The 19,412-nt window shown below is 37.5% G+C and overlaps 1 protein-coding gene across 1 annotated transcript; it reads right to left on the bottom strand.

The window, feature by feature from the left end:
* Positions 1–455: 455 nt before the first annotated feature.
* Positions 456–15,122, bottom strand: LOC123393961. The gene is made up of 6 exons (XM_045087317.1): positions 15,017–15,122; positions 14,534–14,696; positions 13,947–14,194; positions 13,412–13,548; positions 1,539–9,984; positions 456–676 (listed from the first exon to the last, which is right to left on the bottom strand). Exons 1-6 carry the CDS (start codon positions 15,072–15,074, stop codon positions 456–458), a joined length of 9,273 nt encoding a protein of 3,090 aa, XP_044943252.1. The 5' UTR covers positions 15,075–15,122.
* Positions 15,123–19,412: the final 4,290 nt, after the last annotated feature.

Genomic DNA, 19,412 nt, shown 5'->3' with positions numbered 1-19,412 from the left:
TCACCTCCTTTACCTGAACAGTTTGATTTCCTATATTTTGACTTTATAAAAGTGTTTATAAATTTTCAACTTTAGGAAAATGCTTGAAAAAATATATATTTTTAATCCTATAGAGTTGGGGATGGGAACAGAAATGGCCTGTATACACTCTCTGAAAATAACATGTCTTTTCATTCCTCAAACAGAATAAACCATTCTAAGCACTAGAAGTATGTCAATATTATGCTCTGAAAGGATCTATATTTATAAAACAAACTGATTCTAGCAAAAATTAGTCTTCTCTCAGTATGTGGACATCTGTTAAGATTTTATTATCCATTCCCCATTCTCTTATCAAAAAACTGCTTTGAATTTTGACCTGTCCAAATCCTGGTCCAGGTCCAAGACCTGACCTGACCTATACAGAAATTCTTGTCTTAGGCTCCAACAAAGATCTTGGTCCCAAGGATTATAACTCAAATAGATGCCCTTAACTTGCCTGTGGCTTCATGAGAAATAACAGCTGTCTTGAAGAGCCAGAAAGCCTGGGTACTCTCTTTCCAAACCACACTTAGGCGACATTCAGCCAAAGAAACATTGAATTCCGAATACTTGAGAGGATCTTCTTCAGGCTGTTTTGACTTGGTTCCAGATTGAGATCCAGTCATCAGAGGAGGTTCTTTTGTTAAAAGTGTGGCTGGAGCAGCAAGAAGATATGAAAAAGTATGAGAAAGAATGGTCTTTTTATAAATTTTAAGGAAGACAGTTCCTTGATAGAGCTATCAGGAGAGGAGGCTAAAGGCAGGAGAACAGTTTGAGAAAAGGCTGCTTGAGAAAGAATGAAGCAAGGAGGGAAAATGCAGAATAAAGGGAATGTGCAAGAAGAAATGACCAAACAGAAACGGGACAATGCACATGGTGGTAGGAGAGAACAAGGAAGAAGAAAGGGAAATGATGGAGAGAGGGGGCTAAGAGAAGTAGATGTTACATGAGGGCTTCCATTTGTTTTGATAACTTGTAATTTATTAACAAACTGCATGTAATGAAGGCTTTCAGGAAGCCAAATACTTGAAAAGGGAAGAAAGGGAATGTTTGTGAGCTCACTCAAATGGAGAAAATTGACTTGATACTGCCTTTCTGTTGTACCTATCTCAGTTGACAAAGCTATTAAATATTGATGTGGGGAAGGAATTACTTCTATTGGTAAAAAAGGTACATGTTTAGACCAGGAACCAAAATGGCTAGTTAAGAGAGTTGCTCCAACTATGGACTCTGAAAAACAATCTGAGGGGTTTGAAGTGGTGGGGGGGTGGGAGGTTGGGGTACCAGGTGGTGGGTATTATAGAGGGCACGGATTGCATGGAGCATTGGGTGTGGTGAAAAATAATGAATACTGTTTTTCTGAAAATAAATAAATTAATTAAAAAAGAGAGAGAGAGTTGCTCCATCTGGCTTCAACCTCAGAAGGAGCAAATGATATAATTCTATAAACTTTATAATGCTTTGGGATCCAGTTCTGATTTTGTTATGTTTATGAATAGCAAAGGATGCATTAATACCAGTTTCAGGTTGGGCCCAGGATCTGACTGCTTGAGTTTCAGGATGGATCCAAGGGTGAACCATACCAACTTCAGGCTGCAACCTGGAGCTGAAGATCTGAGATTCGGAATTGGTCCATGGTCTGATTTTATTCATTTGCATGTAGAACCAAGATTTAAGTGCATCAGCTTCTAGCTTCATCCAAGGTCTGACTTTCTGGATTTCGGAGTAGGTCCAGGGTTGATTCACAGTACCTCTCTGCTGAGTCCAGGGGTGATTTGTACCAACTTCAGCCTGACTCCAGGGGTTGGCAGACAAGGAGTCAGATTTAATCCAGGGTCTATTTGTATCACTCTGAGTCTGTAACCAAGATGTAATTGTATCAATCTCAGATAAAGTTGGAGGTTTTACTATTTGCCTTTCTGTCTGGGTCCAAATTTGGATTGTTTCAGTTCCAGTCTGAGTCCATGATCTAATTGTATTAGTTTCAGACTGGTTCCGAGGTTTTATTGAATCCATTTGAGTCTGGAACCAATGTCTTATTACTGTACCAGCTTCTTTCTGGGTAAGGGGGTATATTTCTACATTTTCAGACTGGGTCCATGATCTAATTGTAACAGTTTCAAATTGATTCCAAGGTTGCACTGTACTAATTTCAAGCTTGGTCCAAGATCTGACAGTACTAGTTTCATACTGAGTCCAAGAACTATTTATACCATTTTGAATCCTGGAAAATGTCATTTCAGATTCAAGGTGGGACCAGGGCTTAACTACATTATTTTGACTCAGGTGCCAAAATGTGCCTGAATTTCCTTCAGTCCAGATACTGACTGACTGAGTCTCAGCCTGGATCCAGGGTGTGATTGTATTACTTTTAGACTGGCTCCAGAGGCTGAATATACTAGCTTCAACCTGACTCCATGATGGCAAGACATCATCTCCAGAAAGGGTCCAGGTTCTTATTTTGTCTCTTTCAGACTTATTCCAGAGGGGGAATACACCAATTTTAGTTGGAACCCATGATATGACTGCAGGAATTTCATGTTTGGCCAAGGGCTCAAATCCCCCAATTTCAAACTGTGTCAAAGTACTCACTGTTTGAAATTCTGAGTGGTCCCAGGTTCTTACTCTCTCTGTTTCAGTTTTAAACCAATATATGCTAATATCAGTTTCAGATAGGGGCGAGAGTCTGGCTTCTTGAGACAAAGGCACTATCCATGATACCTGTGTTTCAAATTCAAGTAAAGTCCATATATTGATATTATTAATTCCAGGATGTGTTGATAGAAAAGATGTTTGATTTTCACTTTGAATCAAGGATTGAGTAGTATCATTTTGAGGATGCAATGAAATACTGAATATACTAGCTTCAGGCAGTATCCAGGATTCCTTAGACTCAGATATAAGCCTTGTCCAAAATATGACCATATCAGCTATACTTGGTGTATAAGAATTTACTGCTTGATATTCAGCCCAAGTCCAGGATGTAACCGTGGAAACAGCAGAATGTGTCCAGGTTTTTATTAATGAATATTCATTCTGAGCCCATATGCTCACTGTAGAAGCTTTAGTCTCTGTCAAAGGATTTAGTGGATAGGAAACCTGGGTCCATGGTGTGACTGTAGAAACAAGCGTCACTGTCCACGGATTTATTACTGGAAACATACCTTGGTTCCATGATGTGACTCTAGATGTACCAGCCTCTGTCCAGGGATTTACTGCCGGAGTTACAGCTTGGGTCCATGATGAAACTCTGGAAGTGATAGCCTCTATCCAGGGATTTAATGCTCGGGATACAGCTTGGGTCCATGGAATGAATCTGGATGCCCCAGCCTCTGTCCAGGTATATTTTGCTGGATGTACAGCTTGGGTCCATGAAGTGATTCTGGAAGTGATGGCCTCTGTCCAGAGATTTACTGCTGGAGGTACAACTTGGGTCCATGGAGTGACTCTGGAAGTGATGGCCTCTGTCCAGGGATTGACTGCTGGAGGTAGAGTTTGGGTCCATGGAGTGACACTGGAAGTGATGGCTTCTGTCCAGGGACTTACTGCTGGAGGTACAACTTGGGTCCATGGAGTGATTCTGGAAGTGATGGCCTCTGTCCAGGGATTTACTGCTGGAGGTACAACTTGGGTCCATGGAGTGATTCTGGAAGTGATGGCCTCTGTCCAGGGATTGATTGATGGAGGTACAATTTCATTCCATGGAGTGACTCTGGAAGTGATAGCTTCTCTCCAGGGATTTACTGCTGGAGGTACAGCTTGCGTCCATGGAATGATTCTAGAAGTGAAAGCTTCTGTCCAGATATTTATTGCTATAGGTATAGCTTGGGTCCATGGAGTGACTCTAAAAGTGACAACCTCTGTCCAGGGATTTACTTCTGGAGGTTCAGCTTGGGTAGAAGTGACAGTCCAGGGATTTACTGCTGGAGGCACAGCCTGCGTCCATGGAATGAATCTGGATGCACTAGACTCTGTCCAGGGATTTACTGCTGGATGTACAGCTTGTGTCCATAGAATGTCTCTGGAAGTCACAATCTCTGTCCAGGGATTCAGAGCAAGAGCCTGACCCTGAGTTAATGCTATGACTGTGTCACTCTCAAATTGTGTTCCAGTTTTAACCAGTACAGATTGAATTTGGGTGAATTGTGGAAATATTCCAAAAGTAGACCATGGATTTACTATTTTGGCTTGGGTCCAAATTTTGTCTGGTGAAGCTAACATCTGTGTCCAAGGTTTTGTTCTTGAAGATTCATCCAGGACCCACACTGTGACTGTATCTGCTATAGATTTTGTCCAGGGATTTAATTCTAGAGATTCAGCTTGAGCCCACAATATAATTGTATCAGCTACAGTCTGTGTAAATGAACTTACTGCTGGATATTCAGCTTGTGTCCATGGAATGACTATGGACGCCACAGGCTCTATCCAAGGATTTACTAATGGAGATTCAGTCTGAGTCCACAATGTACCTATACTCCCCTCAACTGATGGGTTTAGGGCTGGAGATTTGTACTCTGTCAAGATATTTACTTCTGGTGATTCAGACTGTGACCATGGATTTATGGCTGGAAACTGAACCTGAGTCCAAGTATTTACTGATGGAGATTTAGTCTGTGTCCATTTTGTGACTCTATCAGCTCTAGGATTTTGATTTACAGCTAGATGTTCAGTCTGCGTCCACAATGGGACTATGGAAGCTATAGCTTCTGTCCAGGGAATTAAGGGTGGAGATTCTGACTGAGTCCACATTTTCACTGTACCTATCTCAGTGTCCAAAGTACTGGACAACTCCAGTGTCCAAAGTTTTACTTCTGAAAATTGATATTTGGTTCCTGGTATGACTTTAACAGATACAGTATCTATCCAGGGATTTATGGTTGGAAAAAATCCCATAGTCCATGGTAAGAATGTTTCAGAAAAAGCCTCTGTCCAGGTGTTTTCTTCTGGCAATTCATTCTGGGTCCATGGTGTGACTAAGTTATTTTCAGGCTGTGTCCAGGGATTTATTGCAAGAGATTCAGCCTGGATCAACAGTGTGACTATAACATTTTCAGGTTGTGTCCAGGGATTTATAGTAGCAGATTCAGGCGGGGTCCATGGTGTGACTGTGTCAGTTTCAGACTGTGTCCATGGATTTACTCTTGAAGACTCAACCTGAGACCATGATCTAAATGTGTTAGTTTCTGGATCTGCCCAGGGATTTAATGCTGGGTATCTACCATGGGTCTTCAGTGTGACTAGATTAGTTTTGGCTTGGGTCCAGAGATTTACTGTAGCAAATTCAGCCTGGGTCCATGGTGTGACTATGTTAGTTTCAGACTGTGTCCAGGGATTCACTGCAGGAGATTCAGTCTGGGTCCACAGTGTGACTATATCAACCCCTATGGTCTGTGTCAAGAGATTTATGATTTCAGAATTTGCCTGGGTCCCGAATGTGACATTACCCATTTCAAATGTTGTCCCGGGATGTACTGAAGGATATTCAACTAGGTTCATTGGTGTTACGGTGTCACCTGAAGCATCTGTCCAAGGATTTACTGCTAGGGACTCACCATGAGTCCATGGTGTGATCGTGTCAGGTTCTGTCCAAGGATTTATTTTTAAAGATTCACCCTGAGTCCACCGTATGATTGCATCAGTTTCAGACTGTGTCCAAGGATATACTAGAGGTGATTCAGCTTGATTCCACAGTATGATTGCATCAGATACTCCCTTTGTCATAGACTTTATTGCCAGAGATTCAGCATAAGTTAGTGGTGTGATTGTGAAAGCTACAGCCTCTGTCCAGGTTTTCACTGATGGAGACTGATCATGAGTCAACAGTGATACTGTGAAAGCTACAGCATCCATCCAGGGATTTACTCCTGCAGATTCAGCCTGGTTCCATGGTATTACTGTGGCAGCTACAACCCCTGTCAGTGAATTTATTGTTGGTGATTTTGTCTGGGTCCATGATGTGAGAGTGGAAGCTATAGTCTCTGTCCAGTGATTTACTACTAGAGTTTCAGTCTGGGTCCACAATGTGATATCAGCCAAAGGGTCTATCCAGGTCTCTAATGCAGGAAATTCATCCCCAGTAAATGATGTGACTGTACTGGATACAGTTTTTGTCCACTGAATTACTGCTGGAGGTTCACTCTGGGTCCACTGTATAACAGTATTGGTTACAGGCTCTGTCCAGGGATTTAATGCTATGGAATCAGTCAGGGTCTGCAGTGTGTCCACATCAGCTATAGATTGTGACCATGGATTTACTACTGGAGATTCAACCTGGGTCGACAGTATAACACTATCAGACACAGTCTCTGCCCAGGGATTTACTGCTGGAGAATCAGCCAGAGTCCATGATGAAATTATTTCAGCTATAGGTTGTGGCCACGAATTTATTACAGGAGTTTCTGCCTGGGTCCAAGCTGTGACTGCATCAGTTTCAGATTGTGCCCAAGGATTTATTTCTAGATTTCCCTTGTTGGTCCACAATGTGGTACTATCAGTTTCATATGGTCTCCAGAAATTTCCTGCTAAAGATTCTGTCAGAGTCCATGTTATAAGTGTATGGGTTTTAGACTTTTTCCAGGAATGTAATAATGGAGGCTCATCCTGAGTCCACACTGCGACTGTATCAGCTACAGGCTGTGTCCAAGAATTTACTGCTAAAGATTCAGTTTGGGTCCACTGAGTGCCTGTCCCAGCTATAGAATCTATCCAGGGATTGACTGCTGGAGATTCAGCCTGAGTCCATAGTAGGACAGTGTTAGTTTCAGACAGTACCCAAGGATTTACTGCTGGGGACTCAACCTGTGTCCATGGCTTGACTATATCACTTTCAGACTGCATCCAGGGGTTTAGTGCTGAGGATTCAACCTGTACCCATGGTGTGACTATATCACTTTCAGACTGCATCCAGGGGTTTAGTGCTGGGGACTCCACCTGCATCCATGGTGTATCAGCTGCAATTTTTACCCAAGGAAGTACTTCTTGAGGTTCACTCTGGACCCACTGTGTGACTGTATCACCTACAGAGTTTGTCCAAGGATTTATGACTAGGGATTCATCTGGGGTCCATGATGTGACTATATCATTTTCAGACTGTATCCTGGGATTCACTGCTGGAGATTCAGCCTGTGTCCTCATGGCTGTATCAACTATAGTCTTTGTTGAAGAATTTATTTCTGAAGGTTCATTATGGTTCCACTGAGTGACTGTATCATCTATAGGTTGTGTCCAGAGACTGGCCACTGGCAGCTCAGGCTGAGTCAACTGTGTAGCTGTATGAGACAAAGGATATGTCAAGAGCTTTTGTCCTGGAAATTCAGTCTTTGCCCATGTAGTATCAGGTAAAACCTCTGTCCTATGATTAATTGCTGGAGCTTCTCCTTGGGTTGAGACTATAACTGTTTCAGTTTCAGTCCGTATCCAAGGATTAACTTCTGGAGTCTCAGCCTGCACCCATGCCCATGGTGTCGATGTATCCCCTTCATTTTGTGTCCCAGAATTGATTATACCTACATATGGCTGAATCCAAGGATTTGTGTCAGATTCAGACTGTGTCCAGAATCTAATTTTATCACCTTCAAGCTTATCCCAGGGCCTTACAGTATAAATGTCCTGATGTATCCAGGCTCTTAACTTGTCTGCCACAGGCTGGTTCCATGGCCGGACTATTTCTGTTTTGGACTGTATCCATGGCTGGGATGCTTGGGATACTGACTCTGTCCATATTGTGGCGGTGTCCACTTGAGTCTGGAACCAATGTCTGACATTGTTAGCCTCAGATTTAGTCCAAAACCCGGCTATGTCACCTTCAGGTTGGGTCCAGAAGTGAGTTGTCTGAAATTCTGTCTCAATCCAAGGTTTTAATGTATGCATTAGAGTTTGAAACCAAGATCTGACTCTATCAGCTTCAAGCTCAGACCAGGAAATGGTTGTTTGAGATTCAGGTTGGCTCCATGTTCTGACTGTATCTGTTTGTATTTGCAACCAAAGTCTAGCTGCATCATCTTCAGGCTTTGTCCAGGGTGTAATTGTATTAACTTTAGATTGTGTCCAGATTTTCAATGTTGATGCTTCAGGTTTCATCCATGGTTGGATGCTACCAGCTTCAGACTGAGTCCATGGTCCTATTATGTCAACTTCAGGCTGAGTCCAAGGGTAAAGTGTTTGAAAGTCTGGCTGGGAACTTGTTCTCATTTGATTAGACCTAGTCCATAACCAAGATCTGGCCATACCAGCTTTAGGCTTGTTCTCAAGTCTGACTGTTTTAATTTCAGTTTGGGTCATGGATCTAATTATATCTGCTTCTGGTGGGGTCCAATATTTGTCTTTACCATTTTCATTCTGGTCGCTAGCTCTGAATATTTGAAACTTAGGCTGAATCCAGGATCTGATTTTTTCAGCTTTAGTCTGTAACCATGGTCTGATTTTATCTGCTTTCAGCTGAGTCAGTTGTTTTCTTGTTTGGGTTTCTGGCTGGGTCCAGGTTTGGACTATGTCAGTTTCAGATTTAGTCAAGGGTCTAATTGTAACAGCTTTAGGCTGAACAAAAGGCTTAATTACATTTGTAATAGTAGGTATCAAAAACCATGTTGTATCTGCAGTTTGAATCTGGGGTTTGAAAACAATAGACTCATCATGTTCAATCAATGGACTTATTCTATCCATTTGACTTGATGCTTTGATAATACTGGTCTTATATTTTTCCCAAGATTTAATATTATTGCTTGAAGATGGAATCCAGGTAAAAGGAATATTAAGTGCTGAGGAAGTCCATAATTGAGCTGACTTAGATTCAGGAAGACTCCAGTATTCATTGGTCTTTTCTATAAGTTCTTGGGATCCACCTAAATTCAAGACTGACTTGAACCAAGGTTCCAAGGTAAGAGTTACTGTAGGATACAGAGATCCATCTGCATTTAGTGTGGAATGGGTCCAGAATTCATTTTTATTAGCTGTTAAAGGAACCCATCCATTCAAGTTGTAAGTTACTGGTTTAAAAGCAGTGTGAACTCTATCAACTACATGGTGTATTTGGCTTCCAACATTCTCTTCAGTAGATTGGATTTGCATCACTGTTTCTGTTTTATCAGGTACAATATGTTTCCAAGGTGCAATGTCAGGGGTAATTTCCAGCCAGGGTCTAGCTAGAGGTTGACCATGAAAAGGAAACCTACTAGATTGAACTTGAGACTGTACGGTATTAACCCCAGAAAGAAGTTGGGATCCATCTATGCCATTTGAAAACAAAACACTGGATATAGCAGAATTAACTAATGGCAGTGTATGAAGCCCAATTTTACCAGCTAAAGGATTAACCCAAGAATTTACTGAATTGGTAATAGTTTGGTTTTGATAGTTCATTGTATTTTTCTGAAGAAGGCCCCAGGGTATAGATTTATCAGGTGTTGGAGGCTTTGGTGTTCCAGAAATAACCAAAATTTCAGAAGTATCAACTGTTGGGGTATTCCAGGGTTCCGACATATCAGAAGGATCCCACTGTTTAGTAACAAGAGATGTCCAAGATTGTATCATTGGGAAGTGGCTAGGTGAGGAGAGCTGATTAGTTTGAAGATGTAACTCTCTACTGCCTGGAAAATAGTCTTGATTATTTGAATGAAAAAATATGGGAGGAGGATTCCGGCGCTGTCTGTTCAGTGGGAAAGTGCCTAATGTTCTCTTCCATGACTGTAGAGAGAATCCAGGGGAGGTCAAAATGGCAGTTTCCCTGTTCAGGCTGAGCCTGTCTAGTGGACCATGTTCTAACCCTGGAGTAAAACTGCAGAGTAGAGAAAAAATAGGATCCAGTGTCTTCTGGGATGTCTTGATAAGCCAGTTCATCCAAGATAAATATGGAGCTGTCTTGATGACAAGAACAGGGTCATAACAGGCCATTGAGGATTCACTGACCAAGCCTACCAGTTTCCAGTGTTTGCCAAAAAGGCAGAGAACAGGACTACCCTGCTGTACCTGAATGAGGAAAAAAGATAAGTCATATTTATATAAGACAAACAGGCAGATAAACATATATAGTAGGTGTATATTAAAATATATGTAACAAATTATATGTAAATATATATATATAAATTATAAAATATATGGCTACATATGTATGTTATAAATAACATTTATGTTATACACATAGTATTATCTATAAATACTTTAAAATATATATAATTTATATATTTTTTACCATATATCCATGTGACATGGTGAACAATAATAAATGTTACCTAGTTCATACTTCACAAAGGTCTAGAATATGATTTACACACACATAATTATAATTCAAATTAAAGGAGAAAAAACAAATGACAGAGGATATGTAGAAAAAACTCCAAAACACTAAATAGCAATTACATATTCAACATTTAGCATTTTCCTTTGTATCACTTATTCTCTTTGCCGAATATTTCTAGGCAGGGCACAACTTATACAATCATTTGTAATGACTATGTTCATTCTTACCACCTCCATTGTCATTACTCTGATTCAGGATGTCATTTCTTATTTTCAAGTCATCATCACTGCTGCTATTCTCTCACACCCAACCTTGTTTCTTGCTTTATTCTCCTTCTGACAGGCAGATATTCAGAGTAAAAGCCAAAGGCATTTTTACTCAGTTCAACATTTTTTCTTTGTTCATTTTAATACCATCATATTTGCTTCATTCTTCACAGAAATTTTTCCAAAGTAGTCTCTTTCTGCCTGGAATTGCCTTCCTTCATGGGATTTACTTGGACTGATCTCTAAAGGGCTTTAAGGTTTTGTTCAAATAGAACATTTTTAAAGACATTCTGCGTTTCTCCTACTTTGGATAGCACATTTTCATCATTTTGGTATCACCAATTATTTTCTTAAAAGTACGTTTTAGGGTTGCCTGGGTGGGTCCGTGGGTTGGGCCTCTGCCTTCAGCTCAGGTTGTGATCCCATGGTTCTGGGATCGAGCCTGCATTGTGCTCTCTGCTTGGCAGGGAGCCTGCTTCTCCCTCTTTTTCTGCCTGATTCTCTGCCTGCTTGTGATATCTCTCTCTGTTTCAAATAAATAAAATATTTTTTTTAAATTTGTTTTATACCCTTAAAGTTTTACTTTTTTATTTCATTCCCATAACTTGGAAATAAGCTTCATGAGGATAAAGATAATTATTATTTTTTTTAAATGTTAAATCTTAAATAGTACCAAATCATGTTTAGGCAATCAATGTTTAATGAATGAATGATCTCTTACAGTTTTTGCAGTTCATGCTAGACTATTTTGAGAAAATAACTGTGAAGAGTATAAAGGTAGGTTACTAGACTTGGTTGGTTAGATTCCTAAGTAAATCTGACTTACTTGATTTTTTAAAGGCTGTGTTTCATACTACTTTCCAAAACAGAAAATGCTTGATTTTTCTGAAATCCACATTTTTGGCATTAAAATTTTTCTGTGACTTTAAGGGCTTCAACATCAATTCCATGCACCATTATTTCATAATATGGTCCAAAAGGTTTTCTTTTCTCACTTTCACTTTTTAAATATTTTTCTAACCATGTTCCCCCTACAAATTTTGCCACTCAAATATTTTCTGTGTATTAAATGGTCATTACATTTGCACATCTTATCTCTATGGCAAAGAGCTACTTTCCTCTCAAAATTTAAAAAATCCCCTTCAGGGTGCCTGGGTGGCTCAGTGGGTTAAGCCGCTGCCTTCGGCTCAGGTCATGATCTCAGGGTCCTGGAATCCAGGCCCGCATTGGGCTCTCTGCTCAGCGGGGAGTCTGCTTCCCTCTCTCTCTCTCTCTCTCTCTGCCTGCCTCTCCATCTACTTGTGATTTCTCTCTGTCAAATAAATAAATAAAATCTTTAAAAAAAAATCCCCTTCAGCTATCCAAATGTAGATATAATTGTCATCTCCACTGTTCACAATAAAGACTTCAATAAGAACATTAACAAAATTATATTTTACCAATATGTTGCACTATTCTCTCCTATTAAATCATAAATTCTGGTGACCTGGCCCAGGCTGGGATCTTCTAAGAACTGGGACCAGGGCTGTTTTCTCTCTGTACTCTATCAATCTGTAATCTAACATGCTGCAGTTACATGGTCTCCCTTAATTTCAAGTTTACCAAATATTGATTTCAACACTGTTTTTTTTCTTTGTTTTTTTGGGTGTGAGAAAGTTTTGGCAATATGTTTGTTAAGAAGAATTTGATATCATTTCGTATCCCTTTTCCAGCACGGATTCTAACATTTCCTTATTTGTAAATTTCAAAAATGTTTTTAATTTTGCCTATCTTATTTTTTTTATTTCAAATTTCTTTGTAGCTATTAGTGACTTCTTAAATTTTATCTGTTACAAACTAAATATTACTCTTTCTAAAATGCAATATATGATCTCCTAGGTAGAACTTTAGGAAAAAAGATCACACTGGTCTTTAAACCTTTCATGTTTATAATATAATGGCAATGTTTATATATTATATGAAACCAACAATTCAAAATCAATAGTATAAATATTGATCTATACAATTTTATGCTTTAAAAGAAATTCTGAATATTTTGTTCATTGCTACTATGATTTCTTTAAACATTTCAACATATTTCTTTTAATTCTTTGAACACATTAATAATGCCTGCTTTGAGATATTTTTCTGCTAAATGCATCTGGCTCTACTCAGAGCCAGTTTCTATTTATTGTTGTTTTTTATAGAAGTACTCAAATTTTCTTGTTCTTTGCCTGTGTCTTGCTTTTGTTGTTGTTAAAAGCTGTATATTTTAGGTAATAAAATTGATTCACTTTTCTAATATATATATGTAGATTTATGTTGGTAGTGGTAGTGGGTACTCCTCATCACTAATTCTGTTAAATATTTTTGCATCTTCAAGATGGAGAAATAATAATTTTATCTCTAACTGAAAACTTTTAAGTACTCAGTGTGTATTTATAAAACTGAATTCTAACAACCCAACTCAATCCAAGGATAACCTGTTCTTCCCATTGCTTTGGATATATTTAAACAAGTTTTATAATAAACAAGTTTTATAAAGAAATTTTACTGATGAAAGTATTCCTGTTTTATTTGTAATCTTAAACATAAATATATCTCTGAATTTTTTCTGACATAATATACATATGTATATATTATTATATATAATCACATGAACATTAACAGTGGGTTGCATGTGAAAGCAAAAAAACTTTCTTTTTCATTAAAGGAATAACATCCAACACGTTATCTAACCCTCTTAAATGTTTAAGTGTACAGTGTAAGATTGTTAACTGTATACACTAGGTTGTTCAGCAGATCGCCAGAACGTATTCACCTTGCATAAGTGAACTTGTATTCATTTTATATTTTACATATGTTTTTATGTCTCCCCCCAATGGTAACTTTGCCCTTATAAAGTAAGTACCCAGCAGTCTTCTTGTGGCTGGCTCCAGATGCATAAATTGTTACTTTTGGTCAGGTGGATGTGTTGATGGTGGCAAAGTGAGAGGTCCAGCAGTTTAACTGACAGCGTTTTGATACTGGTTCCAAAGTTATTGTGCTCTGAGGGAATAGAGATAGAAAGGACTATGAGATATAGGTTATTATATTATTATGATCTATTACTAGGTTGGTATAGCTTCCAATCTTCTAATACAAAATTACCAAGATATTCTGACTTCTCCTTTCCTTCCATCTTATCTCATACAAATTTATCTCATATTTTCTTGGATTTTTTAGCTGTACTTAAATCCTTCTTACATGATGTAACACAGAATATTATAACCTGTGATATCATTACTTTACCTTTTTTACTCCATATAAAGTGGAATAGTATGGATTTAATTATTTACAAGATTCTTTAACTTCCTATTTTATTTTTACATTATTTTGCTTTGCTTTTCTATATCATTATATGAGCTACATTTATGATATGGCAGAACATGACTCTTGTGGCTTACTCTGATATTGGTACACCCTGCAGTGTCTGTACTGGCAGTTATTACAGCTCTTCCAGAAGATGTTGTGAGTCTGATAAAGTGGTATTTTTTTCCCTCTAATAGGGTACTGCAGAAGGACCACTCCTATAACTCCTTTGACTGGATTCATTCCAACTTGTGGATCAAAACTGGGGTGCAGGCATATTTTTTTGCCAATTAAGAAATCTTCTTGGTCAGTGATCCCTGAAATGTCAGAGTGCAAATGTTTCCTAAAGGAATAGAAAAGTGAAGTACAGAATAATGAAGTTAGACTGAGAAAAAACATTTCATTTTACTTCCATTTAAGCTGAAATTTTAATGGAAAGTTTGTACTTAGTTAACAATATAATCCAACAAATTTCTATTTACATGCCTGTAAAATGATGCTCTACACTACACATTGAATAGAATTTGACTTTTAGAACTCCAAACTTCATGTTAATATATTATTTTTCAAAGACAAAGTCCCTTGAATGCATCAGTATCCAATGCGAATAAAATTAATTTTGGAAAAAATATAAAATGTATATATAACTATTATCTCTTATTGTGACTCTAACTGTACTTACAGTTTACTCAGACAGCTGGCTGTGGAGAGGACCCACCACCGATTCAGAATAACACCCTGGCAGGTTTCAGCCATGGACACTAGCCATGGGTTGTTTCTGGATGCTGTCAATGGGGCAAACGTTGGGGTCAATGAGCTTAACCACTGCTTTTGAGAATTGGGTACTAAAAGGGAAGATAAGGAGGGGAAGAAGTAAATATAACATGGAAAAAAAACATCTTTCTGTATGATTAATGAGATTTGTCATCTTACCTTTGTTTGTTGAAGATGGGAAACAAGAGAATATAGAGAATAATGAGAAAGGTAAATAAAAGTGGCAAAATGTAAGATGAGGTGAAAGAGAAGCATAAGTAGTAGCAAATGAGGTAAACATCACGGAGAAAAACAGAAGATATTTAAAAAGATTAAGGAAAATCAAAAATATTTTCCCAGTATTAAGACAAACAAGAAGAGAAAAAAAAAATCCCAATTAGCTGTAACTTACCACCACAGCAGTGAAAAAACAGTCCCCAAAACTGGTAGAGGCAAAGTGGAGATCTCATGTTGGCTCAAGTGGATGTGAATGCAAAACAGTGTTCTACTTGAGTAGCTGCCAGGGTTGAGACTGAAATTACAAGATATAGAATGTTTGACATCATAATACTTATAACTGCCTTCTTATGAGATAACTGCCTTCTTCTATTATGATCACCACACTAGAAATGTTACACACAACAAATTTATTCAAGTAAAATATAATTTAAAAATTAAAAGAAACTTTATTTAGTTCAAGGTTAACCTTCATTTTTGGAGTGAGACAATGAATATCATTCCAACACCCTGTAAAGAATATTACCTATTTGGCATTACCATGTAGCTTTACTTACCTGCCACATATACATGCTAATTAAAAGAATTAGACCCATATGATCTAACACAGAAATAAGTTTATGAAATACTGATTAATAATAGTTTAAAACAATTTACAGATCAGTATAAAAAATGATAGAAACTAAAACTGTGGAAAATTATCTCAAGAGCTGTAGATACTTCTCTCTGATGAAAATCTCATGCAAAGAGCAACAATTCAATAAATTTTACCTAATCTCATATAGAGTGTACTATAAGTTGAACACATAATTCTGAGGAAAGGAAGCCTTGGGCTTCATAGGGTTCTCAATTCAGTGGAAGAATATATTAAGTTAAGATTAGTTTCTGCTGGATAGAATAGAAAACATAAAATTTATTATATTAAAAATGTATATTATATATATGATATATAGATAGCATATAACATCATATCATGATATATATCATATATATCATATATCTAATTGTATATCATATAATCAATATTATCTATATGATATATATCATATATATCGTTAGATATCATATGTCATGATATCTAACAATATATATGATATCTATATGATATCTATATATGTATAATATACAGAGATATATATAGATCTATATCTATATCTAGATATAACATATATATGTATAATATGTTATATATAACATATTATATATGTGGAGATATATATATATAGATATATATGTAGATCTATATATAACATATTATATGTATATGGAGATATATATATCTATAATATGATATCTATATAGATATCATATAACATCATGAGATACCAGTGAAGTCAGCTTCATGATTTTATCTGAGTTCATTCTATCATTCTGGTCAGCAATTTTACTTTGAATTCCATCCTTAAAAAGACTAAAAAATGCTTTATCTCTATGATGCCCTTGTACAGAACAGCAATTAAAAACAGAAGAGAGAGCAAAGACAAAATCTAATGTTTTCCATTTAAGTCTTTATTCCATTTTGAATTTATTTTTGAAAATGGTCCAGTGTCATTCTTCTGCATGTGGCTGTCCAATTTTCCCAACAGCATTTGTGAAGAACCTGTCATTTTTCCTTTGCACATTCATTTCTGCTTTGTTGAAGATTAGTTGGCCATAGAGTTAAGGGTCCATTTCTGGGCTCTCTATTCTGTTCCATAGATCTTTGTGTCTGTCTTAATGACTACAGCTTTGTAATACAGCTGTAATACAGCTGTAATACAGTCTGGATCGTGATGCCTCCAGCTTTGCTTTTCTTTTTTAAGACTGCTTTGATCACTTGGGGTCTTTTCTGGCTGCATACAAATTTTATTTTACATTATTTGAAAATAATGTAAAATAATGTAAATAATGTAAGGTTTATTTGTTCTAGCTCTGTGAAGAATGCTGGTGGTATTTTGACAGAGATTGAATTAAATTTGTACACTGCTTTGGGAACTATGGAAATTTTAACGATGTTTATTTTTCCTATCCGTGAACATGCAGTATTTTTTCATTTCTCTGTGTCCCTTTCAATTTTTTTCACAAGTGTTAAATTTTTGCAGAGTACAGATCTCTTACCTTTCTGGTTAGGATGATTTGCAGGTATCCTATGGTTTGGGTGCAACTGTAAATGAGATTAAATTTTTTTTCCATTATTATGCTGTGTTAGTCACCACATAGTACATCATTAGTTCTGTTTTTTTTATTTCTTTTCAGTGTAACAAAATTCATTGTTTATGCACCACACCCAGTGATCCATGTAATACGTGCCCTCATTAATACCCACCACCTGGCTCACCCAACTTACCACCCTCCGCCCCTTTAAAACCCTCAGGTTGTTCTTCAGAGTCCATAGTCTCTCGTGATTCACCTCCCCTTCCAATTTCCCTCAATTCCCTTCTCTCTATCTCCCGTTGTCCACCATGTTATTTGTTATGCTCCACAAATAAGTGAAACCATATGATAACTGACCCTCTCTGCTTGATTTATTTCACTCAGCATAATCTCTTCCAGCCCCTTCCATGTTGTATAAAAGTTGGGGATTCATCCTTTCTGATGGAGGCATAATACTCCATAGTGTATATGGACCACATCTTCCTTATCCATTCATCCGTTGAACAGCATCTTTGTTCTTTCCACAGTTTGGTGACCATGGCCATTGCTGCTATAAACATTGGGGTACAGATGGCCTTCTTTTCTCTCCATCTGTATCTTTGGGGTAAATACCCAGTAGTGCAGTTGAAGGGTCATAGGGAAGCTCTAGTTTTTGATGTAGTGCTCCATGATTCATTGTTTGCATATAACACTCAGTGCTACATTCAATCTGTGCTCCCCCTAAATAACCCATCACAAGGCTCACCCAACTTTCCACCCCACCTTCTAAAATCCCCAATTTATTTCCTGGAGTCCGTAGTATCTCATGGTTGTTGTTTATTTATTTATTTATTTTAGTTTGTTTACTTAGGCAGCATATAGCACATCATTAATTTCTGGTGTACAGTTCAAAAATTCCTAAGTTGCTTGTAACACCCAGTGCTCATCACGATAGCTGTCCTTCTTAATACTCTAGAAAGGAACACAGGCAGCAACTTCTTAAACCTTGGCTGTATCACTTGCTTACCAGACACGTCTCTGGGAGCAAGGGAAACAAAACCAAAATAAACTTTGGGACCTCATCAAGATATCAATGTTCTGGACAATGAAGGAAACAATCAATAAGACAAAAAGGTAACCAATGTAATTGGAGAGGATATTTGAAAATGACATAGCTGATAAAGGGTTAGTATCCTATTCAAAGTCTATAAAGAAATGATCAAACTCAACACTCAAAAAAATAAAAAAAAATCCAATTAAGAAATGAACAGAAGACATGAACAGACATTTGTCCAAAGAAGACATAAAATGGCCAATAGATACATGAAAAGATCCTCATTGTTCATCATCAGGGAAATACAAATCAAAACTATATTAGGCATAATACTCCATAGTGTATATGGACCACATCTTCCTTATCCATTCATCCGTTGAAGGGCATCCTGGTTCTTTCCACAGTTTGGTGACCGTGGCCGTTGCTGCTATAAACATTGCGGTACAGATGGCCCTTCTTTTCACGATATCTATATCTTTGGGGTAAATACCAAAGTGCAATAGCAGGGTCATAGGGAAGTTCTATTTTTAATTTCTTGAGGTGGTGGGTATTATAGAGGGCACGGATTGCATGGAGCACTGGGTGTGGTGAAAAAATAATGAATACTGTTATGCTGAAAATAAATAAATTTAATTAAAAAAAACTACATTAGGATGTCAACTAACCCCTGTCAGAATGGTTAACATATACAACACAAAAAACAACATGAGTTAAGGATGATGCAGAGAAAGGGGAACCCTCTTATACTGTTGGTGAGAATGCAAACTATTACAGCCACTCTGAAAAAAAGTATGGAGTTTCCTTAAATAGTTAAAAACAGAACTACCTACGACTCAGCAATTGAACCATATATTTATCCACGTACTAATTGCACTAGGTATTTATCCAAAGGATACAAAATTACCAATTAAAAGGGGCACATGCACCGCACTATTTATAGAAGCATTAAATTCCAAAGCTTAACTATGAAAAGAGCCCTAATATACATTGAGTAATGAATGGCTAAGGCATATGTGGTATGCATATAATGAAATATTATCGACCAAGAAAAATAATGCAATTTTGCCATTTACAAAAACATGGATAGAATTAGAGGGGATTATGCTAAGTGAAATAAGTCAGTCAGAGAAAGACAAATACCATATATGTAGAATTAAGAAACAGAACAGATGAACACACGGGAAGGGAATAAAAGAGAAGGCGGGAAATCACAGGAGTTCAACTACAGAGAACAAACAAAGCTTGTTGTAGGTGAGGTGGGCAGAAGATGAGCTAAAATAGGTTATGAATATTAAGGAGGAATTCATTGTGATGAGCATTGGCTGTAATACCTGAAGGGTGAATCCCTTCCTGAAACCAACATTACACTATATGTTATCAGGAATTTAAATAAAAACAACAACAA

The sequence above is a fragment of the Mustela putorius genome, unplaced genomic scaffold (genome assembly GCF_011764305.1).
Source record: "Mustela putorius furo isolate JIRA1106 unplaced genomic scaffold, ASM1176430v1.1 tig00001094_pilon_pilon_pilon, whole genome shotgun sequence".
NCBI lineage: Eukaryota > Metazoa > Chordata > Mammalia > Carnivora > Mustelidae > Mustela > Mustela putorius.
Note: the sequence above shows the minus strand (reverse complement) of the source record. Positions and strands in the feature narration are given on the sequence as shown.

What these genes read in the sequence shown, in the direction of transcription:
- LOC123393961 (XM_045087317.1), bottom strand. Translation starts at nt 15,074, where the DNA reads ATGAGATCTCCACTTTGCCTCTACCAGTTTTGGGGACTGTTTTTTCAC. An exon ending in CAGGGTGTACCAATATCAGA is followed by an intron (nt 13,549 to 13,946) that starts GTAAGCCACAAG and finishes CTATTCCCTCAG; the next exon opens with AGCACAATAACTTTGGAACC. An exon ending in AGCCACAAGAAGACTGCTGG is followed by an intron (nt 9,985 to 13,411) that starts GTACTTACTTTA and finishes TTCCTCATTCAG; the next exon opens with GTACAGCAGGGTAGTCCTGT.